General features: G+C 49.8%; 4 protein-coding genes across 4 annotated transcripts; 2 read left to right on the forward strand and 2 right to left on the reverse strand.

Moving 5' to 3' along the window:
• Positions 1-6,628: 6,628 nt before the first annotated feature.
• On the forward strand, positions 6,629-7,069 carry EI90DRAFT_3015372 (uncharacterized protein; the record flags this gene model as incomplete). Its single annotated transcript, XM_039056893.1, has 2 exons — positions 6,629-6,752; positions 6,810-7,069. 2 exons carry the CDS (start codon positions 6,629-6,631, stop codon positions 7,067-7,069), a joined length of 384 nt encoding a protein of 127 aa, XP_038917491.1.
• Positions 7,070-9,233: 2,164 nt separating this feature from the next.
• Positions 9,234-9,948, reverse strand: EI90DRAFT_3052174 (uncharacterized protein). The gene is made up of 4 exons (XM_039059911.1): positions 9,918-9,948; positions 9,783-9,852; positions 9,596-9,736; positions 9,234-9,535 (listed from the first exon to the last, which is right to left on the reverse strand). Exons 3-4 carry the CDS (start codon positions 9,720-9,722, stop codon positions 9,264-9,266), a joined length of 399 nt encoding a protein of 132 aa, XP_038917492.1. The 5' UTR covers positions 9,723-9,736; positions 9,783-9,852; positions 9,918-9,948; the 3' UTR covers positions 9,234-9,263.
• A 518-nt stretch (positions 9,949-10,466) lies between these two features.
• On the reverse strand, positions 10,467-11,386 carry EI90DRAFT_3052176 (uncharacterized protein; the record flags this gene model as incomplete). The annotated part of the gene is made up of 3 exons (XM_039059912.1): positions 10,467-10,983; positions 11,045-11,160; positions 11,255-11,386. Coding segments are annotated over 3 exons (456 nt in total), but the record flags the coding sequence as incomplete, so codon positions are not given.
• Positions 11,387-15,680: 4,294 nt separating this feature from the next.
• On the forward strand, positions 15,681-16,411 carry EI90DRAFT_3052184 (uncharacterized protein). The gene has a single exon (XM_039059913.1). It carries the CDS (start codon positions 16,029-16,031, stop codon positions 16,359-16,361), a length of 333 nt encoding a protein of 110 aa, XP_038917494.1. The 5' UTR covers positions 15,681-16,028; the 3' UTR covers positions 16,362-16,411.
• The last annotated feature ends 406 nt before the right edge of the window (positions 16,412-16,817 follow it).

Consider the following 16,817-nt stretch of genomic DNA (forward strand, 5'->3'; position numbering starts at 1 on the left):
AAATCAATATTAGAGCTGAAGTACTATAATGTAGTATACAGGATAGGAGGAAGGAATGAATGGAAGCGGACCCGGGCCAAAGGCCGAAGGGTCTGGAAGCAAACAAGAATAAGGAGTGGGGTTGGCTGCATAGCAGCCAGCAATGACCGAGGGTCAAAACAAACAATAACAGATAAATAAAGGAAGGAGCATAGGGCCACGATAGCGGTGATGGTATCATAGCGGCGCTGGACTCAGAGTTGGGCCAGAGTCGGGCGTGGGGATAGTAGCGGCCCTGTAGGGGCCAAGTGGGTGGGGTAGGGGAGTCACGCTGGGCATGGTGCTGGAGGTGGACTCAGGGTGGGGAGGTTGGTGTGGCTGTGGGGGAGTCGGCCAGGTGCAGGGGAGCCTAGGGGCAAGCGGGGGAGTGAGCAGGGAGTCCTCAGGGAGGACAGGGCTGAGGTCGGGGCTCGCGCTCATGCTCGCATAGCAGGAACAGGCTCAGGCGGCATCAGGATGGGCCAGGAATGGGCCAGAATGCACGGCTGTGACACCTCCGCTGGGCAATTTAGTTGCTTGCCCTGCAAGCCTACCTTCAGGCCAATCCCTCCTTTCCGTTTCTGGGTTATAGCCATCAATCCACTAAACCTGTAACCCAACTTGTCAGTAATATTCAGTTGGCTAACATGTAACCCTGTTAGCTCTGCTCCACTCAGTCCCATCGTTCATGGGCCCACCCCCCATGTAACTATATATATATAACTTGTAGATAGGTTACACCCCAGTGATAAAATCAACTAGAGTTATCCCCCTTCTAGTTCTTGTTGCCAGTTAAGTAAATTAGGGCATGGACGTGTAACTAGGCACAGTGCTCCTGGTCTAAGTCGCTGAGGCTGAAGCCCTCCACCACAGGGACATCTCCCTCATCCCGCATCTGGTCTCTGACAGACATCCCAGATCCAATGAACTTGATATCCATGTTGCAATGCACTGCTTGTAGAATGGTGTCACAATAGTTATTGATCATGCCATTAGAAATACGCAGCTTGAGTTCTCCAGTGTCCATGTCTACAGAGGATGTGGTATTGACAACATCAGGGGAAAGACCAAATCAACAGACACCATCCCCTTGTTTGTAACAAGTACCAGTGTGACAATGCGATTGACATTTCTGGACCAACTGATGTAAATCATTCTGGATTTCAGCAGGTGTGTGAGAAAGTGGATCACACTGTATGCTACAAGGATGCATGTTGCCAGGGATGCAATCAGAAGTAGGGGTCTGGATGGGGATGTCATTGCGAATGGTGTCATACAAGAAATCTAAGAATTGTTGGCACCAAAGACTGTGAACATTGTTCAATACTCATTCCTTGATTTGTTGAGCCCCTTCAATCCATACCAGCATGTGACAATGGAGAGTGCCTCGTCCTTGAGCTTCCACAGTTCCATAATAACCTTTACATGGACCTAGGATGCCATCAGCACAGATCCCATCCATATTAGTGTGACCTAACAATGAGACAATGAATGCTTGTATGAACAGTCTAAAGAAGTGAGTGGCAATGAATGGATTATGAGTGACAGTGGAAGCTTGTTCCCATTAAGAAGGGACTTCAGAAGGCAACATGGTGTCTAAATGTCAGGGCACAGCCCCTGACCCCACACACCCTCAGGTACCCTGACCCCATTTTCTCCTATTTTTCCCTTCACTGTTCCACAATCCTGCATGCATGCAGACCCGTGGGAACATTCTGGGCAAGTAACTCGCCCAGAAACCATCACAGCCATGACCATGGGAACTTTCTGGGTGAGCAGCTTGCCCAGAATCTTCCCACAGGGGGGTGCCAATTATGGAAAGTCCACAAAGAGCCGAAAACTGTATAGTTCCCGACTCCCATTTGTAGCGGCTTCACAGGAGGTTGAGAAGGTTACCCTTCTTCTCAACTCATTTCCTGTGAAGGCTGGGGCTAGCCCCCTCAGTGAGTTTGAAGATCTCGGACTGGGACTAGATACCCCAGCGACTAGGAGGATCCCCCTGGGCCTGTCGTGGAACGAGGGTGTCACGACCCGACATATCCGACACTTCCCTCTACGCGTCCTAGTGTCACTTGGCCCGTCCCTCCCGCTATCATCATCATCCGTCCACCCATCCGTCCACCCGTCACCCTCATCCGCACTTCCTCCCTCGCACGTGTACCTTCCAACCTAGGTTGCCCGCTTCATTGTTGTCCGCCCCCAGCCGGACGGCTTGCTAGACGGCCGGATGGCCTTTTCTCTTTTGTCCGCTTGCGGACTATTGTTCCTCCTATTGTTCCTTGCTTTCCTTTTGTTGACCAAGTTTGCCAATATTGATTATTTGTTCCTTTCTTCATTCATTAATATCGCGCTTGATCCGCCACTCCTTCCGGGCCGCTCTCATTTAGTTACTTGTGTTTATAACGCGTGTAGGTTACACCGGATGTACCTTAGTTCGTATATCGACTTGGATTCCCCCTCTAAACTCTTATCCTCATCGTAAGGCTTCTGTCTGAAATTGGGACACCAACGTAAGAACGAAGCGCAGCGCTCCACCCGAGTCGCTGAAGCTAAAGTCCCGCCCCTCCGACCTTACGAGCCTGGATGACCTCGCGCGCCTCGTGGGTCACCCGGATACGCTTCTGGCACGTTCCTGACAGAGGGCCAGGCCCTGACACTAAATCAAAATCATGTCCAGACAGGAACTTCACTATTGGATTATCCACATCAGCAGGGTTAATGGTGACAAAGAACGATGGGGGACCACATTCAAAGATGAGAGCTCTGATCTTGTTATGCACCTGTGTCCAGGTAGCTTGAGAGCCTGGCACTTTAGCAGAAATGAGGGAGACATCATGCATGAGTTTTAATACTACGTTCATCATCAGTAGTGGGGGCAGTTTGATCACCATGGGCAACTCGATGGATGACAGCATCAAATGTCTGGGATGAGACTTTGCTGAGTGTATGGATCACTTGGTCAAAATTGGAATGTGTGGTTTTCAGTTTGGTTTGAAAGGAGGCGATTTGCTGTTGGATGATGTTAAAGACAACAAACAAGAAGGAGTAGTGCTCCTGAAACTGTTGGTCACCAAGAGAGAACAAATGTTCTGCCATTTTCTCCAAACTCAGGGTTGTGCGACAATTGCAATGGTAGCCACCAACACCGAAAGGAAAGAGAGTAGGATACAGGAGAGGGAGCAAATTGGGATCAGAGTGGTGATTGACTGGATCAGGTGAATGTTTCACCTGAATGTGGGCACCCAGTTCTCCATTGGCACGTTTAAGATGCCTGATGGCAGCAGCAGTCATTTCAGCTGTATTAGCATCTCTCATGTCTATGTCACTGACCACAACATTTTGGAAGATGGGGTCTGTGTTTGGAAGCATTTGTGAGATGGAAGGGGGGTATTTGTCATATCAAGAACCCGAAGCAGCACTGGCAGTGGGACATCAAATAAAGGCAGTTGATTGAGATGCTGTTCATGCAGAGTGACATCCACATACAGAGGGTTATGGCATATTAACCATTCAAGAGCGAGACACACTTTCTCTCATCTGACTATTAAGGGACATTGTTTAGTAACCATTCTTTGGATGGTGTAGTGTGACCAACAAATACCACACAAACAGGGGTAATGACATCTTCCAGAGCAGGAGGCAAAAATGTTGCCAATGCTTCTGGTTTGGCTGTTGGAAAACACTGTGGAAGCATTGTAACCCATTACAAGGCGTTGTAACGCCTTTCAACAGCACGTGCCGTTCTAACGCTCTCAACACTGAACTCGATCGTTCCAACGCTTCGAGGCGTTGTAACGCTTTGCCTCCGTTTCAACACGTTGCAACGGCAACAAGGTAGGGTCAACAAAAAGAGACAACCCCTTGCAAGCCAGGATTGAAGCATACCTTCACTTCATTACATCCCCACACATTATCCTCAATTTTGGTGACTCACATTTCGGAATAGGACCAGAACTAAATATCATTAAATGGTTGGTACAGGTGGGAATTGAACCGAGGAACACTGTGATCATTATAGTAAGTACATTCATAACCGCTACACTACCATGCACTCTCAGCTCTGCGCTGATATGTTGACATAAAGTTGTATCAATCATAGGCCTTTTGAGTGTATATGGGCTAAGTTACTTAGTATTCTCAATATGTGTGCACCCGCTGTGGGATTGAGGTCTAACTCATTGTGGCTCTCAATGGTGGTGCTATGTGGAGTTAGAATTCAAACAAAGTTGAACATGATTGTTGTTCATTTCAGCAGTGGTATTGAGGAGAACATGAGTGCAAACACAAATCAGAACTCAGTGAACGAAGTGGCTTAAATAAGAATGTGCGGTGGACATTGAGGGTGGTGGAACATGGAGCGATAAAGGAAGATTCCTATGCTGGACACTGACAGTTGATGGGGGGTGCACTCTGTGTGTGGTCGGAATCGTTGTCCATGCTGTCCCTGAATGACATGTTACGACTCAGTGCCCGGCCTCCCATATGGAACCCCACTGGTTAAAATGACACAGGAAGAGAACGGTGGGGTTGTTGGGGATTTGTCACTTGCTGAAGTGGTCGTTCGCTGTGAGAGTGGCTTGACCGTCAAGTAGGTAGACGTCATCGATGTGAAGCAAGTGAAGGTAATTTGTGGCAATGGATCATGGAACGTGTGTTTGCCTGAGTATGGGGGACTCCCATGTGGCTTGGAAGTACAGGGTATGGAAATGTGAGTGTACAGTTGCTGCAGCCGTGGTTGGCAGTGAAGGGGAACTGCGTCCATGCGTTTGTGAACAGGGATGTTTACAGCGGGGCTGAGTATTTACAATTTGATTTTTGCATTGAGCGTTGGAACGGACTAGCAAAGTGTTGGAACAAATTAATAAAGCGTTGGAACGGATCAATAAGGCGTTGAAACGCGTTGAGAGCTCTTAACGCGTTAAAACGAAATTCCGTGTTTTCCGACAGCAGGGAAGACAATCACATGACCTTTCAAAGCCCGCTGAGCTGTGGGATTGGAAGCAGTGGAGGGAGGTCCAATAGAATGACCTGTGGAGGAAACTTCATCACACAAATGGACAATCCAACTTTTGGCCCATGAACAATAGTAAACAGGTTAAGCGTGTCTACATATATCCCCGGCCAATTAATTCCGCGCCGAACTTCATTTGACACCGAAACTGAGGCTTCATCGTTTCGTGCGGCACAATAGTTTCAGAAACCGATGCTCAGTGTGCGCTGTCCATCGGTCTCATCTCCCACCCGACAGTCATCAGTCCTACTGCTTGATGCCACCGCGATGCAGCAGAAGAGGATCAGGCCTGGCGTGGATCCGCACACTCTGGTACCTAAAGCAAGGCCCCATCGTTCTGTCCAGCTGTTCGGAGCTACGCTGGTTCTACCCTAGAGAACCTCACACGTCCCGCGATTGCACCGGATGTCAAGTCTGTGCGATCTGGTAGTCCGACGTCGTACCTCAGTGGTCGAATTTGCATTCAGGCCCCTACTAGCTCAGGTTGGAGCGAGGCAAAGCAGAACAGCTCTCTTCAATATTGGTGCCCGCGAGCGTATGGTATCGTGCTTCCTAGAGTCCTACATCAAACGATCATGACACACTTGCGACATTCTCCACCCACAGCTGTGGCCCATCCACTGAAGTGTCGTAGGAGTTGATGGCTGCAACCACCGTCGGCTACAGTGTCCACGACGTGCCTGCCGAATTCTTCCCATCGCCTTTATTCGCCCTGAACAGAGACTTTGTGAGTGTTCATTCGTGAGGACTGGAATTTCTTTTCAGCGCTGTATGTGGACGTAGTTGTAACGGGTCGCGCGTGGCTTGCTGCGCTAGCTGCCAATATATTCTGGGCCACCTTGGCCGTCTCCCCACTACAACCCCAGTCCCACCTGATCAGAAACCAATTTTTTCCACGCCTTGCATATGATCATTGCGTCTTCCACTAAGGGGCGCTTTAGGCTTAGTGATGACGACGATTATACGGATCTAAGCATCAAGGTACAAAAGCCAAAGCTGGAAATCTGCCCCCCATGCCGCGGAACTATAGTTATCAATCGCATTGACTACCGCCAGCAGCCAAATGTTGGGGCCTGATGCCTTGGAACCGCCGAATCCGAAATACTCCTCACTGAGAACAGTTGGTACCTCCTCTTTACATATATACGTCATGATCGCAAGACAGCGATGTACAAGATTTTCCATGGGACTTCTTTCATACGGCCGTTACATGCATTTCATTCTTACTTCCGTTGATGATGGTTGCACAGAATGTGTTCACTGTATGTTCATAGGAACTGGTGCTACGATGCACACTTCCTGACTACTGTAAGCGACTCGGGTCTAGAAGCTAACCATCACCGCATAGCTTGCTCCGAAAATTGTTCATCATGCTGTTTATTATTTATATAACCCACTGTCGCAGTATGTAATATGCGGTTAGCTGCTCCTAAAGGAAAATTGGTCGTTTTGTAGGGAAGATTATCACTCTCCAAATATATCTTTTTATAACATACCGGTTGGGTTCCCTCCTCCGCACTTACGCTCGAGACTAAGGTTAGCACTCCTCACTCACGTTACATAGCCATACTCATACTGCCCGCAGTGCTGAAAGTCACAATGCGATTGTGGAGTGCCTTCATCTCAATTACTCTACTTCCCGTTGTCATGGCTGATTTCTTTGTTGGTGAAATGACTTGCAGCCAGAGACAACCGTTCGGGGCCATCGTCCCTCCATATGAAGGTAGGTAAACCAAACCTAGCCGAAACTTTCTCCTGGTCTTAACCTATGTTTTCCCAGCAAGCATCTGCGGTATGGCATTGGACTACTCCTACTACCATGGCGAGAATAGGAGCTATGGGACATTGATGGAGGTCCAAGGGCTTTGCGGGGCTGATGTTGGAGTAAATACTGTCTCCAACTTCTGGATCGCCTCCAATGGCCTCATTGGACATTGTGACACGATTGTTAATTGGTCGAACCAGACATCCATTCTGATGGATGGCCAGAAATGCACATGGGGCATTCTGAAGCATTGCCATAGTGCCATCTGCCCTTAGCCCTAGGATCTGGTGGGTGTTGATCAGCGGGAGAAAGACTCAGGCGAACAGGGGCGTGAGGTCGGACTTGAGACCTGATGTCTAGAGCGCGATGTCAAGCGTGGTTTGGTTAGGCAAGGTGTAAACTATGTACAATCTGTAAAGGTTGAGGACTTCCTCGCCCTTTTATGTCTATCTAACTATATAACAAAGCAGATAACAACGGTGAAACTAGCGCCTCTGACGCTTTGTGCGACTAAGGGTTTGCCACTCGGCAACGCTTTGCCTGCAGCTCCGCCTCCCCTTTGTCCTCGTGTGGCGTTGGGCTGCCACGACAACAGTGGGGCCAGTAAGTAGATACATAACGATTTAGCGAGGCTGGAGTCCTGCCCAGTAGAAGTTACAGCGCGCACAAATGCATCTGCATCAATGCCAGGTCAGCAGAAACGGCATTCCAATGATAAAGGCAATAGAGCAGGCTAGTCAGCTAAGTTTAAAACCCTATCTAGGGGTGTTTTTTTGCGCTTCAGATAGGGCCTAAATAGCCTATTTCCTATCCTGGTGAAGCGGCCTTGCTGCCAGGACGGACCCGTGGGAAAGTTTAGGACATCCTGAACGACTCTACTTGAAGCCACCGCGTCGATGCAGCTGGAGGGGACCAGGCCTGACATGGATCCGCATTCTTTACCCAAACCAAGGCCTCATCGTTCTGTCCAGCTGTTCGGAGCTCCGCTGGTTCGACCCCAGAGAAGCGACACATTGCACGGGATGTCAAGTCTGTGCGGTCTGGTAGTCCGATGTCTTAGTCGAATTTTCATTCTTCAGGTTGGAGCGAGGCAAGCAGAAGAGCTCTATTCAATGATATTGGTGCCCGCCGGCGCATGATATCGCCTACCATCGAACAATCATGATACACTGGTTGAATTTTGCGACATTCTCCACCCAGTTTGCCTAATCGCATGTAACATAAGATTCAAATAGTGAATCGCTATGACTGGCATCGGTGTAAACGAGGTAGAAGCAGGGTTTTGACGTGCAATTGTCTTAGGAGACTGCGTTGCGAGAGTAACATCTGGTGTCCATATCGGCGGTCAGAAGGGCCAAACGGTGACGGTGCAAAGGTCACACGAATCTGATACACGTCGTTCCTGCCTTGTAGAGCTCTCCACGGTGCCAGTGCGCCGGCTGCAAACAAGTTGAACGCCGATTCACGATAGAATCCGCCTCCTAACACAGTCGAGGTCATAAAGCTCGGAATGTGGAAGGAGAGGGAAGCGCATACAACTGGATGATGCCGCCCGCGACTTGTGGAACAAAGCGACAGGTCGCGCGCGCGGTCGTCGTTGAAGGAAAAGTGCCTAGTTATCTTAACTTCAACCTTTTTTATACGTTCAACCTAAACGTTGTGTTGCAGCCGCGTGTCCGCTATAGAGGGCCCCCGATGTTGCACGTCTAACCTGAAGGCTGTTTTGTCTATCATCAATCATGTCGATGAAGGAAAAGGTCGATGCCTTCCTTGCTGCCGGAGGATATGGCGATTCTAGTGCTCATGGCTGTCGAGATTTTGCGCTGATGTACTTCCTCTGAAGAACGTTACAGGTGGTGCACCGTTCATCTTCAACGGGGGGTCGCAGCCATCGACTCCTACGACACTTCGGTGGATGGACCACAGCCATGGGTGGAGAATTGAACAGTGTATCATGATCGTTTGATGGTAGGCCTCTAGGAAACACGATATCATGCGCCGGCGGGCACCAACATAGAGCTCTTCTGTTTGCCTCGCTCCAACCTGAAGAATGCAAATTCGACTACTGAGGTAAGACATCGGATTACCAGACTGCACAGACTTGACATCCCGGTGTCGCTTCTCTAGGGTAGAACCAGCGGAACTCCGAACGGCTGGACAGAACGATGAGGCCTTACTTTGGGTAAAGTATGCGGATCCACGGTCAGGCCTGGTCCCTTCCAGCTGCTCGCGGTGGCTTCAAGTAGTAGCACGATGAGTCGTTCAGGATGTTTCCAGGGGTCCAGGAAATAGGCTATTTAGGCCCTATCTGAAGCGCAAAAAAACACCCTCAGATAGTGTCTTAAACTTAGCCGACTGCCTTTATCATTGGAATGCCTTTTCTGCTGACGCCGTGGCATTCATGCACACTATAACTTCTACTGGACAGGACTCCAGCCTCGCTAAATTGTGATGTATCTACATGGATCGCTACTGGCCCCACCCTGGAGGACAGACGTGTATAGTATCGCAATTATTCAGAATGCTCCATGTGCATTTCTCGCGATCCCCCTTGATGCATGTCTCGTTTGAGGATTCAACAGGGTCACAATGTCCAATGGCACCATTGGAGGCAGTCCAAAAGTTGGAGACAGTATTTACTCCAACGTCAACCCCGCAAAGCCCTTGGACCGACATCAATGTCCCATAGCTCATATTCTCGCCCGTGTAGTTGTGGTAGTCCAATACCTTAGGACAAGTGTCTGTTGGGAAAACATAGGTTAAGACTAGGAGAAAGTTTCGTCTAGGTTTGGTTTACCTGCCTGCAGATGAAGGGACGATGGCCCCGAACGGTTGTTGTGTTCGGTCGCAAGTGATTTCGCCGACAAGAAAACCAGCCATGACAACGGGAAGTAGAGTAATTGGGGCGAAGGCACTCCACAATTGCATTGTGACTTTCAGCACTGCGGGCAGTATGAGTACGGCGTAACGTGAGTTAGGAGTGCTAACCTTAGTCTCGAGCGTGAGTGCGGAGGAGAAAAGGAGGGGAAACCCAACCGGTACGTTATAAAAAGAGACCCTGTTATATTTGGAGAGTGATAATCTTCCCTCCAATTTTCCTTTAGGAGTGAATGACCAGCTAACCAAATATTACTGCGACAACGCGCTATGTAAATAATAAACAGCATGATGAATGAATTTCAGAGCAATCTATGCGGTGATGGTTAATTAGCTTTTAGACCCGAGTCGCTTACAATAGCCAGGAAGTGTGCATCGTAGCACCAGTTCCTATGAGCTTACAATGATCGAACACATTCTGTGCAACCATCATCGGCGGAAGTAAAAATGAAAAGCATGTAACGGCCGTATGAAAGGAGTTCCATGGAAAATCAGCACATCGCTTGTACATCGCTGCCTTGCGATCATGACGTATATATGTGAAGAGGAGGTACCAACTGTTCTCAGTGAGGGGTGTTTCGGATTCTGCGGGTCCAAGACATATATCAGGCCCCAACATTTGGATGCGGGGGGGGGGGGCTAGATTTCCTGCTTTGACTCTTGTACTTTGCTTCTTAAATCCGTATGATCGTCGTCAGCACTAAACCTAATATGTAGCGCCCCTTAGTGCAAGACACAATGATCATATGCAAGACGTGGAAAAGGTTTCAAAAATTGGTTGCTGATCAGGTGGGACTGGGGAGACGGCCAAGGTGGCCCAGAATATATTGGCAGCTAGCGCAGCAAGCCACACGCGACCCGTTACAACTACGTCCACATACAGCGCTGAAAAGAAATTCCCGCCTTCATTGCTGCCGAAGGATATGGCGATTCCAGTCCTCACGAATGAACGCTCACAAAGTCTCTGTCGCAGGGATTGAGGGTGAATAAAAGGATTCGGCAGGCACGCCGTGGACACTGTAGCCGACGGTGGTTGCAGCCATCAACTCCTACGACACTTCGGTGGATGGGCCACAGCCGTGGGTGGAGAATGTCGCAAGTGTATCATGATCGTTTGATGTAGGACTCTAGGAAGCACGATACCATACGCTCGCGGGCACCAATATTGAAGAGAGCTGTTCTGCTTTGCCTCGCTCCAACCTGAGCTAGTAGGGGTCTGAATGCAAATCCCACCACTGAGGTACGACATCGGACTACCCATCCCGTGCAATCGTGGGACGTGTGTGCTTCTCTAGGGTAGAACCAGCGGAAGCTCCGAACAGCTGGATAGAACGATGGGGCCTTGCTTTGGGTGCCAGAGTATGCGGATCCACGTCAGGCCTGGTCCTCTTCTGCTGCATCGCGGTGGCATCAAGCAGTAGCACTGATGACTGTCGGGTGGGAGATGAGACCGATGGACCGCGCACACCGAGCATATGATGGGGTCTTCCTAGTTGTAAAGCAGGTGTTGTGCCGCACGAAACGATGACGCCTCAGTTTCGGTGGCGCGGAATTGATCGGCCGGGGATATAGACACGCTTAACCTGCTTACTACGGTTCATAGAAATAATCGATTGAATAACGCTTGAAGTCTTGCGCACGGGCCGCGGGCCTGACAGAGTCATGCACACCGGCGCATGAAACTTGGAGTGAGTGGGAGTGCACGGTCCAGGCCGCACTGGTTCATTGTACACATGTATTTCACATTTGATTCAATCGCTCAAACAATTTCCCTTGAAAATTAACTCAACTGATCCGAGGCTTCCTGATCTGGCTTTATGTACAATATTACTTAATATACTCGGGAGCCATGCCGGGGTACCAATTGCAAAGAATGCGTTTCTCCTCCTTTTTCCCTCCAACTCCACCCACCCTTCGATTTACCCTAGGTGCTCCGAGTAGCGTCTACCATCAGGTTAACCATCATTCCGTGGTGCCTCCCCAACGCATATGGGGTAGGGAGTCCAGACCATGCATTGGCAACTCTACCCTGAATGGCATATTCGCCCATTGCTAATGCATTGGAATGTACAATCAAGAGGCTACGGCTGTTCACACCTTACGTAGACCCGCGGTCATGGCGCTAACACAGACCATGTTAGATCCATATATATATATATAGACGCTCAAGGTACCGCCATTTCGCAACACAGCTGTACGGTAACCAGAGTATGTACTACAATTGAAGCTAAATTGAGTTAATAATTGAAGATTTGAGTGAGGGACCAACAAGCAACAAAGAACATCAGTCATCGAGACGCACATGCGAGCACAGGTACAGCACTCACTCAGAGAAGGGTGGACACGCATTGAATGCGGTGAGGGTGGATGATATGCGGATATCGGTCAGATGGTAGACGGGTCAGACAAATGGCGAATCGTGAGTTGGAAGTCGTCAGCACTGTAGCCCCAGGCCAACATATGTACCCCAGGCCAAAGCCCATTTACACAAATGCCCCAGCCATAATCTAGCAGCGCGACGCCCCGCTACAGCCTAGGCCAACATGTGTGTGTGCGTCCCAAACCAAAAGCCCATTTACATACATGACCCAGCCAGAATTTGGCATCAAGGCACTTCGATGCTGCAGTCCCAGGCAAATACGTATGCGCCCCAGGCAAAAGCCCAATCACATAGAGGCCCCAGCCACAATCTAGCAGCACGACGCCCCGCTACGCTCCAGGCCAACATGTATGCATCCCAGACCAAGGCTCATTCACACACACACATGCCCCAGCCACAGTCGGCTCTCACGGGACTCCAATCCTGCGGCCCCAGGCCAGCACGTACGTGCCCCAGGCCGAAGCCCATTCACACGTGCCCCAGCCACAATCACGCAGCACGGCGCTTCCAACCAACGCCCCAGCCACAGAATCGACACCGCTACCATCTAGACCTACAGAAGCGAACCGACGAACCCTGAAGCGCCAGGCAATGAGTCACGACCCCAGGCCAGATGGCCAATGTCAATGTCCCCCCCAGCCAGAGCCACAGAGAAAGACGCCAGCCCAGCCACTCCTTTTCCGCACATATCACCGCTAGGTTGGAGAGACAAGTCATCGGGCAAGTGTGCGACGCCGAACCGAGACTGTCCACCGTTACCGGCCTGGACACGCCCAAGCGTGGAGCCCAAGTGGAAACACCCCAGCCCAGGACGACCCTAGCGCCCATCACCGTGGTTGCGCCACCCGTACAAAAAGAAGAAAGAAAAAAGAAAGAAACCAAAATACACAAGACATGAAACAGATACACGACTATGAGACATATTTGCAAATAACATTCAGCAAGTAACCACGCAGAAACTTGACAACTACTCACCATTGGAAAAAAATCAGAACGGGAGCGGAGATAACCGTAGAATCAGGCGAATTTAGATACACATGGCTAGAAATAAGATTCAATAAGTGCCGCGCAAAAACCCCAGCTACAATCACGCAAGAGGTTGCCCAATACTGACCATCGCTGCCGGCCTAGGTTGAGCACCCGTAAGCGTATAGCCGACTGGCAAGTGCGAACTCCCCGGCCTAGGACGGCCCCAACGCCCATCCCCGCTGTTGTGCCATCCGTACAAGAAAAAAACAGGAAACATGAGACAGATACACGACCATGTGGCCTTCATAGAGATATAACATTCCAACATTCAGCAAGTATTAGCGCACAAGCGGAACAACCACTCACAATAGGAACCATCAAAACATGAGCGATAACCACCAATGCCGAGTCAAGACACGAGAAACAGCGTAAACCTGACTAGATGTAAGTCAACAAGAAACCCAGCTGTGGAGGCATGAGTACTCGCCGTTGGAAGAAGTAGCGCGGAAATGGGGTGATAATCGCTCAGGCTGGGTTCAGAAATGAGGGGATGTACATGGGCCTTGTCTTGTCGGTAAACGACAACGCGGCTGTGGCTAAGGGAAATGTTAACCCGCTGCGGTTTTTAAGGCGGATGCGACAGTTAGTTATGGCTTACCCACTGCCGCTCCGTCCATTGACGGGAAAGCCGCGCGTTCCCTTTTATCACTGTGCCAGTGGGCCGTCATTGGGAAGGGCTGTCAAACGTTCTGCTAAGGTTGCACAATGTGTCAAGCCCGGCGCTATAAAGGGAACAGGTTCATAATCGATCCCGGGTATCGTAGCAGCCCGCCCCTAACGAACTTTGGCAGAGCAAACGGTGTAGGGATCGATGGAGAGCAGCCCCGCCAGTGGTCACTGGTGGACTAGGACATACTCAGCGGACAATCGTGGTAGTATCAAAGCATGGGCACGACGAATAGAGATGAGCAGTCCGTGCTGAACGCAAGAGAGAGAGAAAGTGCGGATGAGGGAAGAATCACCTCCAAAGGGGCCCGCCTTTTATGCCCTTCCATGGGCCTAAGTTTCCCACAACCCGTGTTGTTCCACATCGAAGAATCCTGAGACGCTTTGGGTATTCATAAATAGGTGCGGCCGCGTGCGGTCACTTTTTTTGGTTTACTTAAGGGAAAACCAGAATTAAAGATTTCGCGATATCTTGGCCATCTGGTCACCGATTTGCACCGTCCAACCGCGAAAATGGTACGTTTAAGCATGTCGACAGTTTCCACTCCAGAGAGCGCGGGGGACGACAACAGATGTGCCTCTGGAGGGGACAGAAGTAGAGTTGATGCTGTGCTCTCTCCGTGAACCCTGACCCAGATTCTTGTACGGATTCATCCATCGAGATCCTTTCTAGCGTGCCTGGCCTAGTTTGACAATAGCAGGGACAGGCTCGGGCGTCTGATGGTTAGAGTAAACGTTGAGATTCCGCTCGAGATGAATTCCAGCCTGGAGAGCATCTGGGAAGGGCCAAAGCATTGACACAGTCGAGCAGACAGAGGTTTCACACAGCTACGATGCAAAATCATCGTCCCACGCTGTCGACCCCAATCGTAGCCTTTTTGGGTATCAATATCGGTCCTTGATGTCCAGATATTAAGTATTATATATGAAGGCATACTGACACGTAATAAGTAAAAGTTATGTTGAAAAGGAAGGTTAGCACCAGAGCACGATATCGGGTCATGATTCAGCGGTGCGATATTGCTGAGGTATATATGAACCCTGACATGGGTTTCCGACGAAGTTGTCATCCCCCGGGCAACCACGGGACGTACGATGTTGACGAATTAGGGAATGTCACTGCTGGCAGGTTCCAAGCAAGAAGAATCAAAGCTGAGGGCTTTTTCGGAGTTTGAAAAGGTGGGATTGAGATGCTAGCTTTGTATTATATACATGAACCGTGGACTCTGACCAGCCTTGCTAGCCGCCGCTTCCTTTTGCATCACAGATTCAGGCTAAGTAGATCCCAGGAAATATGGTTAATGTTCCTACGGGGTGACCAGGGGTTGCACACGACCGTGTAGAGTGCTCTGGGGGAGGAGGGTCGGTACGGGATTTGGTGAAGAACCCCATCCCTCGCCAAGGGCAGAATCTTGGAGAAACATAAACTGAGCCGCAGCTGGGAAGTCATCTCAAATACATCTGTATGCCGGGATCCTCCAGAACGAACTACATATGTATCTAATGTTTGGGGCTGTGTTTTCGATTCTGTTCCTCAGATTTCTACATAACCGTGCGACGCGTTCGAAGACTGAAACAACTTCACGCTAACTCGCTCCGCCCCGACCTTGCTTGGGACGGGGTTTTTCGCAAGTTAATATAGTCACCAACTGAGCACTTATCTGGCTTCGGTGGATGATTGCAGTTTAATGGCAATCCAAGAGTAGATTATTCATGCTCGCACACTTTCGCTCTTACACCTTTATCGTACTTGCTGTGAGCCTCGTTGCATGATTATCCACGCGCTTCGGTCTAGCAATTACATGTCCTGGGTCGATCAAGGTTTCATCATCCAAGCATGTGCGTCGCTTTCATGACATTTATCCTGCAGCCGGCATAGGCCCCCGAGCCATTTATTTATCGTCATACTCCTAATTTCTCTTGCTATTTTTTAGTGTTTCTCATTCAGCTTTAATTATCTTTTGTCGATTATTCCATCTATGGTGAAGGTGTCAGGCAGGAACCCCAGTGACTTTGCAGTGGTGGTTTCTATGTTATGCTTTCTCTCAGCCAATATTCTTATATGGGAGCTTTTATATGTTTCTTAACTCCTCCCTTGCCTACTGTACCCGTCATTGTATCCGATCGATCCAAGTCACGCTCAACAATTCAGGAACTGTTATTGTGATGCTTTCCTGTGCACAAATCTCGCCCACATCGTTGGAAACAAGTACGGAAAAGGCGGTTCGGAGCTCCGCTGGTTCTATCCCTGCGAAGCTGACATCGTACCGCGATTACACGGGATGTCAAGTCTGTGCGGTCTGGTAGTCGAATTTGCATTCAGGCCCCTGCTAGCTCAGGCTGGAGCGAGGCAAGCAGAAGAGCTCTCTTCAATATTGGTACTCGCATTTGTAGTAGCTGATACCCCGAGCCCGCCTATGGCGGAATACCTTTACCACTGTTACGGATGTGGTGACACCACCATCTTAGTTGAATCAGGTCGAGACTCGTTGATGTCGTACCGCGGGGTTCTTTCGCGTAGTCTAGGGTCGGACGAGGTGACACCACTATCATTCCCAACCTCAGTCGAATCAATGCCAGATTCGCATTATGTAAAGCGAGTATGGGGTTGGTAATATGATCTTCAAACGCCATTCGGCGCAGACCCTATCCATGAACCATTGGCTACATGAGAATGCATTCTCCTTGGTACACCACATATAATCCCTACCACTTGTAAGCAGTGTTTGCAGGGGCACATTAAACATATCGGCAAGAAGCTCGCATTCGTCTACACCGTCGATGATCACAACCATAGAACGATCAGAGGGCGGCTCAATAGGAGGGGCTCCGCTAGAAATTTCCGGAGTTGCCTTGCGAACGATGCCGCGAATAGGGTAGGCTCATTCTGCAAGGTGGAAACAATGGTGGCACGGTGGGAAGCGCGTCTGTTTGCTAAAGACCTGACTGCGCCACCAACAGATGATCAAGCCGGGACTGCTCCAGCTTTAAAAGAGCTCGATAATAGCATGCCTTCTCTCGTGCTCCTCTCTGTGACAGAATGCGCGATTGACGTCTTGCCATCACCGGCC

This window comes from Cantharellus anzutake (assembly GCF_015039405.1).
Source record: "Cantharellus anzutake strain C23 chromosome Unknown EI90scaffold_17, whole genome shotgun sequence".
Taxonomy (NCBI): Eukaryota; Fungi; Basidiomycota; class Agaricomycetes; order Cantharellales; family Hydnaceae; genus Cantharellus; species Cantharellus anzutake.